Source organism: Caenorhabditis remanei, chromosome III (assembly GCF_010183535.1).
Source record: "Caenorhabditis remanei strain PX506 chromosome III, whole genome shotgun sequence".
NCBI lineage: Eukaryota > Metazoa > Nematoda > Chromadorea > Rhabditida > Rhabditidae > Caenorhabditis > Caenorhabditis remanei.
The window spans coordinates 5,217,722-5,236,062 of record NC_071330.1 but is presented as its reverse complement, the minus strand read 5'-3'; the positions used below and the strand labels follow the sequence as shown (position 1 = coordinate 5,236,062).

Genomic DNA, 18,341 nt, shown 5'->3' with positions numbered 1-18,341 from the left:
TGTGGCTTTTCAGTGCAAAAATGAGCATTTTCGAGACTCTCAAAAATAACTTTTTTCTCATTTTTTTCAAATTTTTTTGTGTTATACGTGTATTTCCAATCATGTAGTTTGTATTGTTTGTGTTGGAACTTCAGAAAATTTTCAAACAAATTTTTTGTAGATGCGTCATTATTGAACATTTAAGAAACTCTACAAAAATTTTTCTGAAAATAAATTTTGAAATTAAACTATGCCAAAATCATCTTTACATCCGTAATCATACGTTCAGCACAAAACAATTTGAAAAAAATTAGAAAAAAAGTTATCTTTGGGAGTCTCGAAAATGCTCATTTTTGCACTGAAAAGCCACAAAAACGCAAATAACTTTTTTCAAAGAATAGTTTTGCAAAATTGGACTACAGATTTGAAATCAGCGCAAAATTTCCGTTCTAGTGATATATATCTCGACCTGTAACTCCATCTCGACTCGGGATCCTTCCCTAGTTAGCTATTCAAGGTAGGTACCGAGAGAGGCAGGCTCTGCGTTCTCTTTTCACCATTGTATTTCAAGATCTGAAAAAAGGTATCAGAAAGTTGTCAACGTTAAACATATAAAAAGTATTATGTAATTGTTGATGTGGGTACATATTTTGTGATAGTTTTTCTAGATCCTGACATATATGGGTATGTAGGCTGACATCGGAGTCAAGTAGGAAGGGGGAAAAGTCATGGAGTCAGTTTGGAGTTATGGGACGAGACTTATATCGTTGGAAAGCTTGGAAAACGCTGATTTCAAATATATATTCATTTTTTGCCCTCGAGGCCTAGTATTCGAGAAAAACGAGGTATCAGCGTTTTCCCAGCTTGCGAATGATATACGTCTCATAACTCCAGGCTTAGTCCATGACCTTCCCTAGTTAGTACAAATCTACCTATCCACTATAACTTTTTGGGTTAACAACTTTTTTCTCACAAGTGGACCTTGCAACGTTATAAGTCCCATTTTAGGAAGGACACTATAAATTTGACTGTCCGAATCTTTCTTGACATGCGCCCAACTTGAAGGGCGTGCTACCGTATCAAGAAATGTTTTTATTTCCTTGAATGTAAACATTTTTGATATATCGAACTTTAAGCTGTGTTTTTGTAGACAACTTTTTGATAACTAATCAAAAAAGGGACCGTCCAAACTGGGTACCTGATGTCTCTCGCAATAATTTTAAAGAGAGGATCCGTACAAAAATAAAGATCAGTGGTCAAAAATATTTCATATTTTGCCTCTTTCAGTTGAAAATGCCCAACTTTAAGAGTGTGAGATGGTAAAACTAACTGTCCCACAAAATAGCTTTTTATGGGACCAAATAGACGAAGAATAGAACTTCATTTTTGTAGTTAACAACTTTTTTGTACGAACACTCCCTAGCATGGTACCCCTCAAATCGTCTTATTTCAGTGCAAAATAGTGCGATTTTTGAGCTGTCCACTCAAAATGACCATAACTCTCTAGGGAGTGTCCGTACAAAAAAGTTGATAACTACAAAAATTGAGTTCTACTCTAGGTCTGTTCCATCTCATAAAAAAAGTTATTTTGTATGACAGTTAGTTTTACTATGACACACTCTCAAAGTTGAACATGTTCAACTAAAAAAAAGCAAAATATGACATGCCAAAACTCAAATAAATACGTCTATCTCTGTAATTGGTACAGTACGCTAAAATCGGATACTTTAGACTAAAAGAAGCCAAAAATTTTTATTGCTTCTCAACTTTCAGGGATGACTCCTATAAGAAAGTTGCCAACTTCAAAAATGATGATCTAGAGTTGATCTACAAGAATAAAATAAAATAGGAACATCGAATCTAGGTTCCATGGCTCTCTGTCAAAGTTGAGCATTTCATTTTACGTTTGTCTCTTGACCCCTTCAACTCTTAAAATTTCTGGACAAACCGCCACACCGATAGTCTTTTTTCCCCGCATTCTCTAGTTTTTGTCTCTTCTTGAATAACTTTTCGCAACATCTAAAAGAAATCGACAAACAATTGTTGTCTTATCATTTCCTGGCCGTTATCATCACAATGACTTCCACGTTTTTCCCAACAAATTGCAACATTTCCACTCTCCACTACATACAAAAAAAACTTCCCCTTTTATTCCAATACATATTCTCCACTTCGTCTTTGATCATGGGGCCGCCCGTCTATTTGTCCAATCTCTTTCTCTCTTTCTCTCCCAACTCTCCGCTCATCCCCATACTATTTCTTCCCCTGTGCGCGGAACACATCGCCCCCAGAAACCTCAGTTTCTTTCCTAACCATACGCTCTTGGCGCGGCGCCAACTTTTTGTGAGGGGCCCCGAGTGTCTGCGTCTCTTCGAAGACTCTATCTATCTCCATACCGTATGACACTACTATTTGTCATGTGTCCCTTTGTGTGGTCGACAGTTGAAAGAGAAGGGCGCCATGGGAGAGAGAGAGTAGTCACTGAACAACTTTTTCTCTGATTCTCTCTCGTGATGACGTCGATACGCCGCGGATTCTTCCATTTATTTCCCCAAAAAATTCAAATTTAGCGCGACTTCTTTGTGTCTAACGGGGGATCTGTTTCTTGATGTGCGTGATTTATGGGGGTCAGCCATCAGGATACATAGTGTCATTGTACTTCCTGACTCCGCCCCTTTGAAAAAGTGTCTTGAGAGTGGTTACTATAGAAACAAGGTAGTGTAAAAAAGGGGCGGAACCCTTAGGGTTCTAAACAAAATTTGAAAAAGAGATTAATAAGTTCGACTAGAATTTCTGGCTGAAAATTGATAGTAATTAAAACATGGAGAATAATTTAGTATCTGAGATATAGAGAAAAACGGGAATACCGTAAATCATGGAATAAAAGCGCAAGGTCTCTGACGAGATGGCAAAAAGTTATAAAATGACAAAATATTGATTGATTTTCGAAGAATATTCCCATCTGCTGGAAATAATTTTATAGAATTGAGGTCCGAACATTTCTTAGTGGGTTTGATCGGTTGTACGATACCGTCTGTCACTTGAAAGCGCTGGAAATCAGCTTAAAGGAAATAGGCTCAGAAAATATGTAACACTTTTAAACATGAATCTCTAAAAGTTTCCCATATTTCACTGGCCAATCCATCTGTACTTAGGTAACTTTTTCGAAGCAGCAATAAGAATCCACTCGTGTCGAAATATGCAGATCTAACTTTTCTGTTTGACTAACTAGGGAAGGCCTTCAGGTTCCCGTAGAGTTATGGGACGTGACCTATATCGTTGGAAAGCCGAGAAAACGCTGATTCCAAATATATATTCAGTTTTTGCCTTCGAGGACTAGTATTCGAGGTATTCGCCTCACTACCACCTACACCATGTTGACGATTTTTTTGACACGTCGGTAAGGTAATGACTTGTCAACGGTCCGAACTTTGACCTTATTTTTCTCGTATACCAGACCTCGAGGGAAAGAAACTGAATATATATTTGGAATCAACGTTTTCTCAGCTTTCCAACGATATAGGTGACGTCTCATATCTCCACGGTCACCATGAGGCCTTCCCTAGTAAATACTTCATTCTCTAATTCCTAATTTATCTTTGGATTTCTAGGCCACCTGCAAAGAAAGAGCGAACGTGTCTATTGAAATTATAGAAAAGTCGAAAAAGTGTGCATTTTGACGTGACGGTGTAAGCACCTTTTCTTGAGCATACCGTAATCATTGATACTAAACTACTGAATGTTGACTGTTAAGGTTTGGAATATATTTACAGTACCGCTTAAAAGTATATTAAATTTTAGTTTTTTGAGTTGAAATTATCCAACTTTGAGAGTGTGTCATGGTGATACGGATTATCCCATCAAGTAGGTTTTTAATGGATGTTATAGATCAAAAGTAGAGCTCCATTTTTGTAGTTGTTTTTGTAGTTGGCAACTTTTTTGTACGGACGCTTCCTATCAAGTTATATATCGTCGAAGTAATTTCTCATTCAAATCGACTCTTTTCAGTGCAAAATTGTTTTTTTTGAGCTGTCACCTTAAAATGACCATAACTCTCTAGGAAGTGACAGTACAAGAAAGTTGTCAACTACAAAAATGAAGCTCAACTCTTGGTCTGTTTGATCTCATAAAAATTTATTTTGTGTCATAGTTAGTTTTGTAGCAGTGATTGATAACCATGTTTTTGTACGATTCGTTTTTTATCGTATTTCACCTTATGATTTCCAGGTAGTTAAACCTAGCCCTGAAGATGGTTGTAAAACCGAAATATTGGCAAATAAATACGTGCAATTTACCGTCTTGCAACTTATGTACGAATACATCATATAACAAAAGGTCCACCAAGAAGCATACTTCATTCTATGAGAATAGTTAGTTTTACTATGACACACTCTTAAATTTGGGGATTATCAACTGAAAAAGGCAAAACTTAATATACTTTTGAGCGGTACTGTAGATATTAAAATTCTTGTAACATGTTACTCTGCAGTATAACAAAAAAGTGAATGCTCACAGAAAACATTTGTCCAAATTTAAGGCATCGGTCTCAGTTTACCGTAACAATGCCTAGGACAAGTTTGATTGAGTTCAATAATAAAGTATCACCGAAATTTCAACAGAGAGAGAATCAGAGTCTGGGATCCTGAAAGTCTGAAAACTCATCTACCTCCCCCCAGACACGTGCAGCATAATCTCATTCTAACATTACTTATTCAGTCTTACATAAATCGAATCAGTTACTGTAAGTCATAACATCCCTGGATTGACATTAATGCGACATTTCAAACTGACTTCTGATTCTCATCACTAAACCAAAAACATTATAATTTTTTGGAAATCTTGATTAATCTCCTCACCCTTTCGGTATCCTTTGAATACTAGAATCTCATTCATCTATTCCATTTATTGCTTTCCTATCCTCCTTCTTCTAAATCTTCTGAATCTCATTTTGGGGCAAATAGAAGGGAAGCGGATTTTAATTATTTTCTTCTCATCCTACTCCAGATGGAAAAGGCTTACTTTTATTGGGATCCTCAAATCTTTGGATTTGAAAAAAAGGAAAAAAAATCTTGGTTTATTTTTTCGCTTGATTATATAGAATAGTAGTGATCTGGAGAGCAGGAGTTATGGATTTGAGAAAATATAGAGTTAATTGCACACGATTAGTTAAAATTCAGATAAAATTTAAAAATTCCGTACCACAACATACTTTCAGAGGTCATTGAAGAATATACACTTTTGATTGAAAGTGCCCAATTTTGAGTGACTGTAACGCTTTCCTCATGAACTCTATTTCAAAAAAATTACAATCAGAGTATAGATCAAATCTAGTACTATATTTTTGTAGTTGATATCTTTTTGATAGTTTTTATTGTTTTAGAGATACACGTCTTCAAAGATCAGTTTCTAAAAAAGAAATACTTTCACTTTTCCAAATACAAGTGAATCCATCAAAAAATGTTTAATTACAAAAATTTAGCCCTGACTATATTCTACAAGTTTACAAAACTGTAAAACGATGAGGCAATCCATGAGACTGTGACGAGCAGTTGGACTGCCTCACTATGACATCAAAAAATGATTTTTGTATTTGATACGGTAATGAAAATTTCAAAAAAAAAGACCAAAGTGTGTACTGTTTAAAAATATTTCAATTTTTGATGACTGGGTGGTCCTTGGCACCCCGCCAACGTTTTGCTTAAATTTCACTGTCAGTCTCGGTTCCGTAACTTCCTAGGGTCGCATCTTACAAAAAAGTTGTCAACTGCAAAAATGTAGTATTAGTATTGTAGTATTATACTTATAGTATTTGAAAGCATTTCAATTTTAAATAATCATGCAGTTCTTGGTAGCGCGAAACGCTCTCAAAGTTGATCAGTTTTTACTTACTTAAACTTTCTCACTACCGTAACTTTCCAGGGATACACCGTACACTTAAGTAATCAACTGCAAAAATGTAGATCTAGTTTTGTAATATCTAAAAACCGTAATTTAAAAAAATTTTGAACAAATCTGAGAGCCGTGTGTTATGCTCTCAAACTCGGTACCGTCACTTTCTAGGGTCGCATCTTACGAAAAAGTTATCAACAGCTAAAATGTAGTTTTGAATTTGAATAATTCGAAAATATGTTAATTTGAAGAAATAGAACAGTAATTGACTCCGTCCCATACTCTCAAACTTGGTTCTTTTTTCTAGATTTTCAGATTCTTTATTTCCCACAATATTTCTCTCTGCAAATTCTCCAAAATCCCGTGTGACCCCCTACCTCTCTGTCCCCAAAGATAAATCGATCACTTCCGATTGGCTTCTGCTCTCTCTCTCAGTGAGTAAATGAGTCAGAGAGAGTCGATCAAAAATAGTGCCACCTGTCTTCTTTGAAATGTGACCCCCACTCACTCTGGATTCTTCTACTCCTTCAACTTCTGAATGGTCCCCCACCCCCCTCACAATTTTTTTTGTGGGTGCCCTCTCTCTTTCCCTGGTTATCCCTGTGATGCCCCCAACTGCTCCTCCGTCACTCTGAAGTTTTACGAGAACGAGCCGCAGCAGGAGAGATCCTCTAGATCTTTTTATTGGAGGCTGGCGTGACTTTGGCGCGTTTTCCCTACAGTGTCGTTGACAGAACCTTCTCGATCGTTGTCTCTTCTTCCCATACCCCCATGACGTGGCAAACAAAGAGAACCGTGATCTACAGTAATCCTAGTGCCCCTCCTACCACATCAAAATAACAATAGTAGAGACGGGTCCTTGAAATGGGCGGAGTCTGGGGGTCCGCACTTTCTGGGAAAAGGAGATGCGTCGTCCTCGTCTCTCTCTCTCACTCAACACATACATGTCTCCAGAATCCCTCCCCCCGATGACGTCTTCTTCTTTTTTCTCATTTTTGGTCCCCCTCTCCACCCGTTCGCAACGGTTCCCTCATAATGGGCCCTTCAAGGTGTGCGAGAGTTCCCACAGGTGTGGCGCAGGTGGTTGAGCGCGCGCACGGCAAACAGAGGGTTCCGGGTTCGATTCCCGGTTGGATTTTTTCAAATTCTTTCATTCTCTTATATACCTTTCAAGCTAGTGAGAGATTCGGCAGGTGTAGCTCAGCTGGGTGAGCACTCGGCCAGCAAGCAAAAGGTCTGCGGCTCAATTTTCATAATTTCTCGTTCTCCCCTTCCTTCATATATTCCCTTCAAGATGACCAAGAATTCCGTAGGTTTGGCTCAGTTGGGTGAGCAGTCAACCGTCACCCGACGAGTCCCTGGTTCGATCCCTCTTCCAAAAGTTCTCTCATTCTACTCATTTGAATTCAAACTCTCCTTTCCTTGATTTATGACCTTCTATCCTTCTGGGCGCCCGCGCGCTCCATCTTTCTCCTTGTCGTTTTTTCTACTTGGGTGGCCTTTCCGATCTACCGGCGCGGCGACACGCCCACTTGGCACCATGCCAACTTCTAACGTGTTTGCTTCTCTTTCACCCTGTCCGCCCCAATTTGCCTCATCATTGCCCCGAGCGCTCACACTGGTCATCTCTCTCCTCGCCTCCTCTCTCCCTACCGACCGCGTGTCGACCGCTCCGCGTGAGCGAGACATTGTGTCGATCGAAGAGACGCCAGACGTCAAAAGATGGAATACCGCTACTCTCCGTTATTGACCTACTCTCTATCTTCCCCTGGTCCTCCTCATTCATTCGACGCGTAGAGGGAGGCCCCTGTGTCCACCATCACCCAATCCAACAAACAACTCGTGATCAGAAAGAGAAGGGGGGTCTCCCCCTCCCTCTCTAGGACACTCCATATGCCTTGGCATCGTTCCAAGCCCCGCCCACTTTCGCCTCGCGGCCTGCGCTTCCCCTCACGGCCACTATTTCTCTTCCACCGTTTGTGTGCTGCCCGCGCGCGATCTCATCTCTTCTGTGTATGTGTGTGTGAGGGGGGCTACGCGCGCGCGTTCTTACCAGCCCTCACCACTTTTTTTTTCTTGGCACGCTGCCAGCTTTGCCTAGACTCTCCTTTTCGAGAGTGAACGCGTCGATGCATGTGACCAAACGTCAATCGATTCGCTGCTTTTTCAGTTTTGAAAGAAAAAAGGGGGCGGGGCTTAGATGCTTCAGAGAGAGAGAGAGGGGAATCCACTGATAAGGCAGTAAAGGGCGGGGCTTAGGAAGTGTACTGTAGATGGGTACGGTATCAGAGATTTAGGATTCAAGATTCATTGGGTTAGCTGGGTTTCAGAGGATGCGCAAAAGCCTGGTCAATCCGACAAGTGATCCTATGGGGGTACTGTAGAAAATTTTTTTGGGCTGTGTATCCCATCCCAAGTTGATTGAATACGATGTGTCCTTGACGTTTTGGGGGAGATAGAGATGGACACATCCATTCATTCCCTTCTTCTTCTTTTTCTTTCTTTTTTTGTGAGTATGTGTGTGTGTGCAGGAGAGGGGCCGAGATGGATGATGGGTAGTGTGTGTGTGTACGGCCGGGAAGGCCGACCTCCCCGCGCGAGTGAGTAGTCTTCCCTCCCTCGTCTTCTCCCTTTAGTTTTTTCTCTGCTCACTCTCTCCCTTGTTACCATATCCACCACAGTACTTTTTTTCGTATGTAGTTTGATCGGGTGGTTTTGTAGGGGGCGGAGCTTGCGGCTTGGGTGGTCCCCCCCCCCCCCCCCCACCCACCATCTGACCACCATTAGACCTATTCTCTAGGGAGGGAATGGAATGCACTTTTTGATCATTGATGCATTAAGTTTTGATTTGACCCCCACTGCTGCCCCCCGCTAAAAGTTCCGCGTTTTCGTCAGGTGGTGACGGTGGTAAACATTTCTTCTTCACCATGCCCTTTATCCGGCGCCCTTGAGGTGTCGGTGCCGGCGCCATTGTTGTCCGCTGATTTTTTAAATTTCTTTCTCTTCCCCTCACTTTTATATACATTCTTTCCCATCCACTTCATTTCATGCAGACGTGGCTCAGATGGGAACGCGTTCCAAGGGGTCGGGTTCAATACCCCGGCACAGCATAACTATTTTTCTTTTTACTTATGAATCATCACTATGCCCTTTCATGCCGCAGAGCAACACTCACAAAACCGTACAATTCCTATGAGTCACAAGCTACAGTACCCCCATTCTTGTTTTTCAGTTTTTTTTGGAATGTATGTCCCCCTTCTCAAGTCCATTCGATTCCTATGTCCGGGACGCGCGCCGGTCAAGGCCGGGGGTCTTCTTCTTGTCTTCTTGCGCACTAAGAGAAGAAGAATGCCCATTTTTTATCCTCCCTCCTTACTGTGGGGTCATTCTCATTTCTTTTAACTTCTTTTCTTCTTTCTTTCTGTTCTTCATGTCATGATCTTATCTCTCTCTCACTCTTCTCATTCAAATTTCAAATATCTACCTAACTTTTATTACAGGCCACGTTGCTTTCGACACTCCCATCTACCGTCTTCACTTAATCCATCCCCTCTATACCCAGTCTCCTATAACCAACCAATAACTTAACCGAGGTAAGTATAAAGAACTCAATGTTTTCTCTCTGCACCTCTCTATCTCTATCTCTATCTAGAAATTGCATGTTTTCTTAAGTGTTTTAGCACTTCTCAAAGGGTGACGATCTCACATCTTATCACGTCTTCTGTGTTTCCCATCTGGACAGAAGACGTGAGTGACGTCACACCAGAAATTCATCTTTCTCTATTTGCATGATGTTGGTGGTCCGTAGGCTCTCTTTCTCTTTCTCTATCTTGTCCTTTATATCCACCCTAACCACCTCGCGTCGCCTTCTGCCCTGGTGGCCGAGGTGGTAAGGAGTCTGATCGGCGTTCCGAGGGTCGATGGTTCAACCCCCGCACGGCGCCAAAACTTTTTTGCTTTTTTTCTTTTTCTATCCTTTCTTGTAACTTTCTCTTTCTATATCTTTCTATCCTAAAAATATCGCTTCTCACTGTTGTTTCTTGTGCTGTTTGCAGCGTGTTGGCGATTCGTTACCACCGATGCCGCCAACTGCCCAGAACTCGCAACAACAATCGTATCCGAGAAGCGATAAGGGTGGCCTTCTGAACTATCCACCACCACCAATTCCTCAACACCATCATCATCAACATCAACGAAACCAACCATACCACCAACATCACTCATCTTCCACAAATTCTCCTCAAACTCATTCTTCATCTCCTCATACTACTTCATCTAATCAATACCATCATCATCCTCCATCACGTACCAACAACAATCACCATCAGAATTCACACTCCTCTCAACAAGCACATAATTCAAGAATGAACACGTCTTCGGTTGCCGCTCCACAACAGCAACAACAACAACAACAGCCGCAAGGGGCTCCTCAACAAGGTGGTCAAGGACAAGGACCACCACAACATCATGGTCAACGCCAATTCTATGGAGGGGTGAGTTATGGAAAAAAAAAGAATTTTTAGAGGGTTCTAGGTGGTCTAGAACAGCCGAGAACGGTCTGAAATAGTGGAAATCGGTTGAGATCGGTTAAGACTGGCTGAGATAGTGTTCTACCGTTTTCGACCGTCCCAGTCTGTTTCAGAAGGTTTTGACTGTACCAGACCGTTTTAGACCGTTTTAGACCGCTTTCGACCGTTTTAACCCGTTTTCGATCTTGACAGACCATGTTAGACCATCTGAGATTTCTTCAAGTTTCAGAACGGCCTAAAACGGTTTTAGTTCTTTTTACCGTTTTGAACCGTTTGCATTTGTTAAGACCGTCAGAAATCGAAAATCGTCTATGAGGGCCTAGAATGTCCTTAACGACCTAACACGGTCTAACACTGTATCAACCGATTTTTTTCCGATCTTAATAGTTCTTGACTGTCCCAAATCCCCCTTTCCATTTACCTCCAGTATAGAACTCTCCAATCAACAAAAATCATTACAGCGTCCCCAAAACCATATGAGAGGAGGAAGCGGACCGTTCGGAAACAGCAATGGCTACGGTCGTTACACGGCTCCACGTGACGGTCAACAACACCATGACTCGACTCCATTGAGCTCGGTGAGTTCGCGACGAGTTCCTCTTCCACCATCACAACCACCCACTTCACAACGTCAACCTCATCCCTCCTCGAATTTCGCCACCGCCACGCCCAGTTCTGTACGGCCAAAAAATCATTAGTAGACGTTAGACGTCTCAATTCCTCATTTTATTCGGTGCCGTTAATCTGACCATTCCCATTCTTTCAGACCAATCTCTACATCCGTGGATTGGCACCAAACACGAATGATGACACTCTTCGTGAGATGTGCTCCAAGTATGGAAACATCGCCTCGACTAAGGCAATCATGGACAAAGCCACCAACAACTGCAAGGGATACGGTTTCGTCGACTTTGAGTCTCCACAAGCCGCCGCCGCCGCCGTCGATGGACTCAACACTGAGGGTGTCCAGGCTCAGATGGCGAAGCTTCAACAACAAGAGCAAGACCCAACCAACTTGTACATTGCGAATCTTCCATTGGATTTCACTGAACAAATGTTGGAGAGCGAGTTGAACAAGTACGGAATGGTCATCTCGACACGTATCCTCCGCACTCCGGACAACAATTCTCGTGGCGTCGGATTCGCGAGAATGGACTCGAAGGAAAAGTGCGAGGTGATCATTTCGGCACTCAACGGAGGACGATTCGAGAACATGACTAAAGAGGGACCGGCTCTCCTTATTAAACAAGCGGATACCGGCAGGAAGAGTAAGGTTGGTACCGGTATACCGAGACACCCATTCCAACAGTTTAGCTCTCTGGGACCGCCTGTGTTGAACGCGTTTTTAAATGGACAGGTAGGGAGGCCTTGCGCACGTCTCTGTGGGGTTTTCTAGGCCCATTTTTAGAAAAGGTACTAGCCTTTATAGACTATCTTATTGAAAAAGTTCATTTAGGTTTTTCTAGTTTTCTGTATAAGGGAGTTAAAATTTATGAATTTCGCTTCCAAGAAAGCATTTAAAATTGCATTTTCTTTTTAGTCCTTATAGAAAAATTTAGTGGAATTTGGCTCTGAAGTTAGTGGACTAACTTTTTTGGGTTTCTACGTCATCACGCTATTTTGCGTTTTTCTAGGTTTCAGGTACAATTTTTTTAGGTTATGAATTATAGCAAATGATTATAACTAAGTTTTACATATTCTTATTAGAACATTTTTTGAAATTTCCTTGCGAAAATTCGTAGAAATTGGTTGTAAGTTGGCGAATTTTTTTTGAATTTTCTAGGTTACTAGTGGGTAGATTTACAGTTTTTTTGTAGAATTCGATAAGACACCCCTACCTGTCGCGCCTAGTTTTACACCGACCGCAACGCACGGTCGACCACGCGCGTTGCGTATTGCACCACACCACATCAGTGATCCAATTTTCAAATTTCTTTCACTTTCAGCACTCGATCAACAACCCGGACATGATCCAACGTATGCAGTACCCACAAGTCTATCAATCGTACTACGGTTACCATCCGGCCGCCGTCTACCAACAACACTACGACGTCAACTCGTTGGCCTCGCAGATGGGCGGTATGCACGTCGGTGGCGGTAATCCACAGGCTAACGGTGGAAACGATATGTACGGAGCTCACATGTACGGAGCACAGAACGCCGGTGGACAGGGTGGACAAGCTGGAGGGCAAGGCGGACAGGGAGGCAATCAACAGTTCTACAACATGAATCCAAACAATGGACGCAACAAAAAGGTGTGTGGCGTTTCGGCGGCCGACTCCGCCCACTTCCAGATTCAAGCAGCATCCTAAAATTTAGTATTTCCAGCCGATTCCACAATAAGCGAGCCGCCCGTCCTGAACTTCTCTTTCTCTCTCTGAAATCCTCAATCACTCCAATCCTCAAAAAACCCCAACCAAACACACACAAAATGCGCCGCAATCAATACCCATGTTCATATTGTTAGCCGCCCTTCTCTCTCACTGAAACAATCCCTCTTTTTCATTCATCAACTCTGAAAAAAATACTTTTTTTGTTTTTGTTTTTGATCTACCACTTGTCTAGTGGAGCCTCCCTTTCCACCATTTTCCTTCACTTTTCTATACGCCCTTCGCGATTGATGTTCTCATCGCGGTGAGGTGGCGCAGGTGGGAACAGGGATGGATGAGACTCCGGGGGTTTTTGGTTCGATTCCTCCCACTTTTTTTCTTTTGCATTCTTTGAAAAAGTCAAACAACGTGAATGGAATCAAACCTAAAACCATCGGGATCCTCACACCTCCACTAGACTCCACTAGATCAAACCTCTCTCTCTTCTCTACACATGTTGTTAGGCGAATCAGATTACACCACCACCACCACCAGAAATCCCAAAAATGTTGATGAATCTCTCCAAGAAATAATCGTTTCATGAAGACAACAAGCGAACCCCCCACCCTCGAAACTCCTCCCCCCTGAAAATGCACTGGTTTTTTTGTTGATTTCTCATCATCTCTCTCCGTCTGCGTCTCTCTCATTTCAACACACTCTCTCTTTTCTATAAATCTAACTATATAAATCTATCCTAACTAACTATATGAACTGATATTCCCCCCTCTATCTATAACTTTTTCTGTCTCTTTGACTGGTTTCAAGTGCTCATTTCTTTCTTTTCCTCCTTTCTGTCCCCCTTTTAAACGAACATTTCCCCTCATTTCACTTGTACATAGACCCCCCATCTAGGAACTGATTGTCCTTTTTCTCTTTCATACACATTTTTGACCTCTCTCTTAAAATAAGCTCCGCCCCCTCCCTAATTAAACTAATTGTTGATTGACCGTTTGTTCTGTTATTGTTGTTTACTTGGGTCCACTCTCCACCGTACCGTCGCTCCTAACCATACATACAAAACCATACAAACTCTCTTATCCCTATCTGAATCCTCCCCCCACTCCTCCCGGTGACAAGTGTTGCGTCATCGTCGAGTAGTCCTTTATTCATCCACCCCTAAATCTTCCTACTCTTCTAAAATGATTTCCATTTTTTGAAATTCCTAACCATTTCAATGACAATCACATTTCCTTCCCCACCACATCTTCCCCCCTTATTAAGTAAATTGTTCGTTCCTTTCCACCCCTCTAAAATTATTTCATTTTGAGACTCTCTTTGTCTTCCCACAAACAAAAAAATTCTGATGAGCAAGAATGATGTAAATAAATGATTCCAGATAATTTCATCTTTTTATTTTACTTTTATTTGGACATTCAGAGACACAGACATCTAGATAAACATACAAACATATAGACTCATAACCTTCAAGATTTGAGCAGCCTGGTGCGCCTGAGACGCGTCTTTTGATACCCTAACTGAGATAGTAAGAATTGAAGTGTTCGAATCACTGGAAAAGGGACATTCGGACACATAGACATATATCCGGACATACGGTTAAACAGACACATAGACAATCTCATAAGATTTGAGCCGGCTGGCGTTCCTTTGACGCGTTACATGATTTGAAAATTTATCACAAAATCTGGACATTCGACAGACACAAATAGACATGTAGGCACTTTTAAAAAGTGGATACTGGCTGGCGTACCTTTAGCGCGTTTCCAAAAACTCAAAAATCGCGAAGATATCTGGACAAACGGACACACGGGCCCACGGACAGACATAATCAAATCCGGAAATCCGGATAGACAGACACATATGCATTACGCTGGCGTGCGTTTGGCGCGTTTTTTGTCATTTCGGGCTTTTCGGTTCCGGGCACAAAGACACACTGACAGACGAACATAGACAGTTACACTTTGTTTCAAGGCTGGCGTGCCTGCAACGCGTTTTCCCCCAGCGAAAATGGGATATTTGAAAATTGACAGGCGTGCCTTCGGCGCGTTTTGAGAAGTGTTGACTTTAAGAGATCCCGTGTTTCAACGATATTTTCACAAAAAGTAAAAAACGCGTCAAAGGCACGCCAGAGAGGGAAAATATCCGTTTTCAAAAAAAAAAATGCGACTGGACAAACAGACACACATACATACATCGAATTTCAGTATGCATAGCAACAGCTCAGACTGGCGTGCGTTCGGCTTCTTTTTGAGGAGTCTGGACATCTGGACAACCGGAAACACAGACAAACATCACTTTCAGGTTTTAAGCTTATTTCTCTACAGTAGTCCTACCGGACATCTAGACATCTGGACACACATACCTCTAACCTATCCTAATCTACTACAGTAATCCGCGCGTTAGCTCTCACCTCCAGGATTACTGTAACCTACACAAATCAAATCTAATCTCTCTGACAAGGAAAGGGACCGCCAATATGACGGATGCCTATTGTCGACTCACTCTCTCTCTCCCACACCAACCAAACACTCGATATATTATAATAAGATCAAAAGGTTTTCGATTGAAGAGAGAGAGAGTGTGCGGAGGCGAGAGACGCAGAGTACATCGTGTCAACGAAATTTTGTGCAACGGAACGGCAAACGACGGACCAAGTGGTCAGCAGGGAGAGAGACAGAGTGTTCTCTATCCAATCACGTGAACGGCGTGAGGAGAAGAAGGTGAACGACCTGATAGAGTAATAATACAGGTAACTGTTCTTTTTTTTGAGTGGGAAGGGACCATTCATTTTTTATGAAAAAACTCAAATATTCTGACAAAATTGACCATCCATCTTTCAAATGGGCCAACCTCGTTGGAACAACGCGTCGAACGTGCGCCAGACTCAAGGCACAAAATGTGATTTGCTATGTTCGCCTGTCTGTGTGTCTTCATTTTAAAAGTCAGAAAAGTCAGAAACGCGTAACAGGCGCGCCATACCGAAATTCGATGTCTGTCTGTGTGTCTGTTTGTCCAGTCGCAATTATTTTTCTGAAAACGGACGTTTTCCCTCTCTGGCGTGCCTTTGACGCGTTTTTCACTTTTTGTGAAAAGATCGTTAAAAACGGGATCTCTTGAACACATTGGACTATTTTTCATGAATTCAACACTTCTCAAAGCGCGGCGAAGGCATGCCAGCCTTGAAACAAATCCATATTTGTCTGTCAGTGTGTCTTTGTGTCCGGATCCGAAAAGCCCGAAATGACAAAAAACGCGCCGAAGGCACGCCAGAGTAATGCATGTGTGTCAGTCTATCCGGATTCCCGGATTTGATTATGTCTGTATGTATGTCCGTTTGTCCAGATGTCCGAATATCAGGAATTTGCAGTTTTTTCAGACTTTGCAAATGCGCTAAAGGTACGCCAGCCAGTATTCACTTTTTTGAAGTGTTTCAGTGTCTGTCTGTGTGTCTGTGTGTCTGTGTGTCTGCTTATCCAGACGCCTCATAGTTTTCAGAAAAGGCATGGTCCTAGCTAGTCTGTCTGTATGTGTGGATATCCTGATGTTCAATGATAGAATTTGGTTAAACCTCGTTATGAGCAAGACAATCGGACACACTGACACACATACAGACACAAATTTTATAATCCAAACACTGAAATTCATCGAAAATGATGATAATATTGAACATGTAGATTTATAGGTGGGACATCGACATCGGGACCGACTGACACACAGACAGACGGACTTCCGGATAACACGTACATCCAGACAGACTTCCAGTCATCTGAAGCGTCATTCAGTCTCCATGGACTCAACGACTACTGTAGTTACTTTCTATTCAGACATCTGGACATTCAGACAACAGACAGACATCCAGACAGATTTAAGATATTTGAACACACAGACAGACAATATTTTTTGTAAATTCGGACGCCCGATACTTCTACGATTCAGATAGTCTCAGTCTCTGGTGACGCAGTGCTTAGGCGTCTGAGTTAGGACATCCGGACAAACATACATACCGACAGACATTCGATAATCTGAACATCCGCACATACATGGACATCCGCTTTTATAACGAAAAGTTGTTCTGTGTGTCTGTCAGTCGGGATGTCTTACTTTTATGAAAACTCTTAATGCAACTCTAAATAGTGATAATCTTGAATACTGTGTCTGTCTGTGCGTCTGTCCATCCAGATGTCCCCGTCTCTCCGAACACTGTAATTACCACCAACACTTACTCCCCATTACCTAATCCTAGCAGATCTCTCTCTCTGCCAGTGTCATTCATCAAACAAAAGAAGAAGAAGAAGACTGTTCACCAATTGGTAGGTGCCAAAAACCCGCGGTCTCCCATGAGAATCACGTGAATTGTGTGTTGGTCTATTGGTGTAAGCGACGACGGTGGAGAGAAGTGGTGGGTGAGGGACCTGAGGATTACCTTTGAAGGAGAGGGAGGATTTGAATACGCTTATGGTATGGAGATTAGAAGGAGTGGACGGGAAGCGTGGTGGATTTGAAATTAGATACTCAAATTACCTATATTTTCAGAAAAAAACAGGATTTTCAAAAGTTGCCGAAAATGTAACTATACAAACGGCGTCCAATTTAAGCCGAGTTATGGCGATTTGAAGTTGGTGGCCTAGAAAACCAAAAACTGAAAAAGTTAGATCACAAACCTATTTTTGATTTTAGAACACCTCCGGTGCCTAAAACAATATTCGAAACTCAAAAATACCCAATTTAAGCTGAGTTATTACGGTTTGAAGCCGATGACCGAGAAAACCAAAATTGAAGAAGTTATGCCACAGACCTCAACTCCAAGTTTTTGACTTTAAGTCCAGATGTATGTCTGTCACTCAATCCTGATGTCCGGATGTCCAAACATATTTGATTTCAAAAGACTTCTGAATCTGAATCAGATGTCTGTCTGTGTGTCCGTTTGTCCGGATGTCCCAATACGAAAGTATCCTGATGTTTTTCAATAATGTTCTGAACGTCCAGACAACCGCCTGTGTGTCTGTCTGTCCGGATGTCCAAACTAAAATTTTAAGACTATCGAATTCCTAGACGCTTAAACGGGCAATTTCTGTGGGTTGTAGGCACAAAACTTACAAAAGTTGAAAAAATCGGACAATCTGTACGTTTCCCGACGTCCAGATGTCCACATCTTTTCAATTTCAAAAATTTTGAGATTCGGGCTCATGTAATTTGGAAAAATGAAGAAACTTGGGCTGACTACTGTACGTTTTTGTATGGCTGAATGTAAGTCTGTGTGTCTGTATATCCAAATGTCCAAATTTTGAGTTTTTGTTTAAAAAAAAGGATATAAATGTTCTTCTGTCTGTCCGGATGTCCAGATGTCCAAACTGGAATTACGAGATTCCTATACTCAAATTTCGAACTTTTCCCGATCTATCTGTGTATTCGGACTTCCGGATGTCTTCAGAACCCCAAAAAACCGCCCCAAAAGCCCACCAGCGATTCCTAGCAGTCTTGCAATCAAGATTTCTTAAGCCAAGCTGACCTACTTACACAACGCGTCAACGTCACGCCAGCCACGCCACCTACTTACCGAGAGATCATATCCATTGAAGAAACGCAGAGACACACTGGGGGGATTCCATTTGTCGTT

At 41.9% G+C, this 18,341-nt stretch overlaps 2 protein-coding genes across 2 annotated transcripts; one reads left to right on the top strand and one right to left on the bottom strand.

Annotated features, from left to right (window-relative positions):
- Positions 1 to 9,879: 9,879 nt before the first annotated feature.
- On the bottom strand, positions 9,880 to 10,125 carry GCK72_009183 (uncharacterized protein; the record flags this gene model as incomplete). Its single annotated transcript, XM_053727254.1, has 1 exon — positions 9,880 to 10,125. One exon carries the CDS (start codon positions 10,123 to 10,125, stop codon positions 9,880 to 9,882), a length of 246 nt encoding a protein of 81 aa, XP_053586831.1.
- On the top strand, positions 9,948 to 12,740 carry GCK72_009182 (uncharacterized protein; the record flags this gene model as incomplete). Its single annotated transcript, XM_053727253.1, has 5 exons — positions 9,948 to 10,361; positions 10,859 to 10,975; positions 11,164 to 11,670; positions 12,344 to 12,652; positions 12,717 to 12,740. The coding sequence occupies 5 exons, from the start codon at positions 9,948 to 9,950 to the stop codon at positions 12,738 to 12,740; spliced, it is 1,371 nt and encodes a 456-aa protein (XP_053586830.1).
- Between the last annotated feature and the right edge of the window lie 5,601 nt (positions 12,741 to 18,341).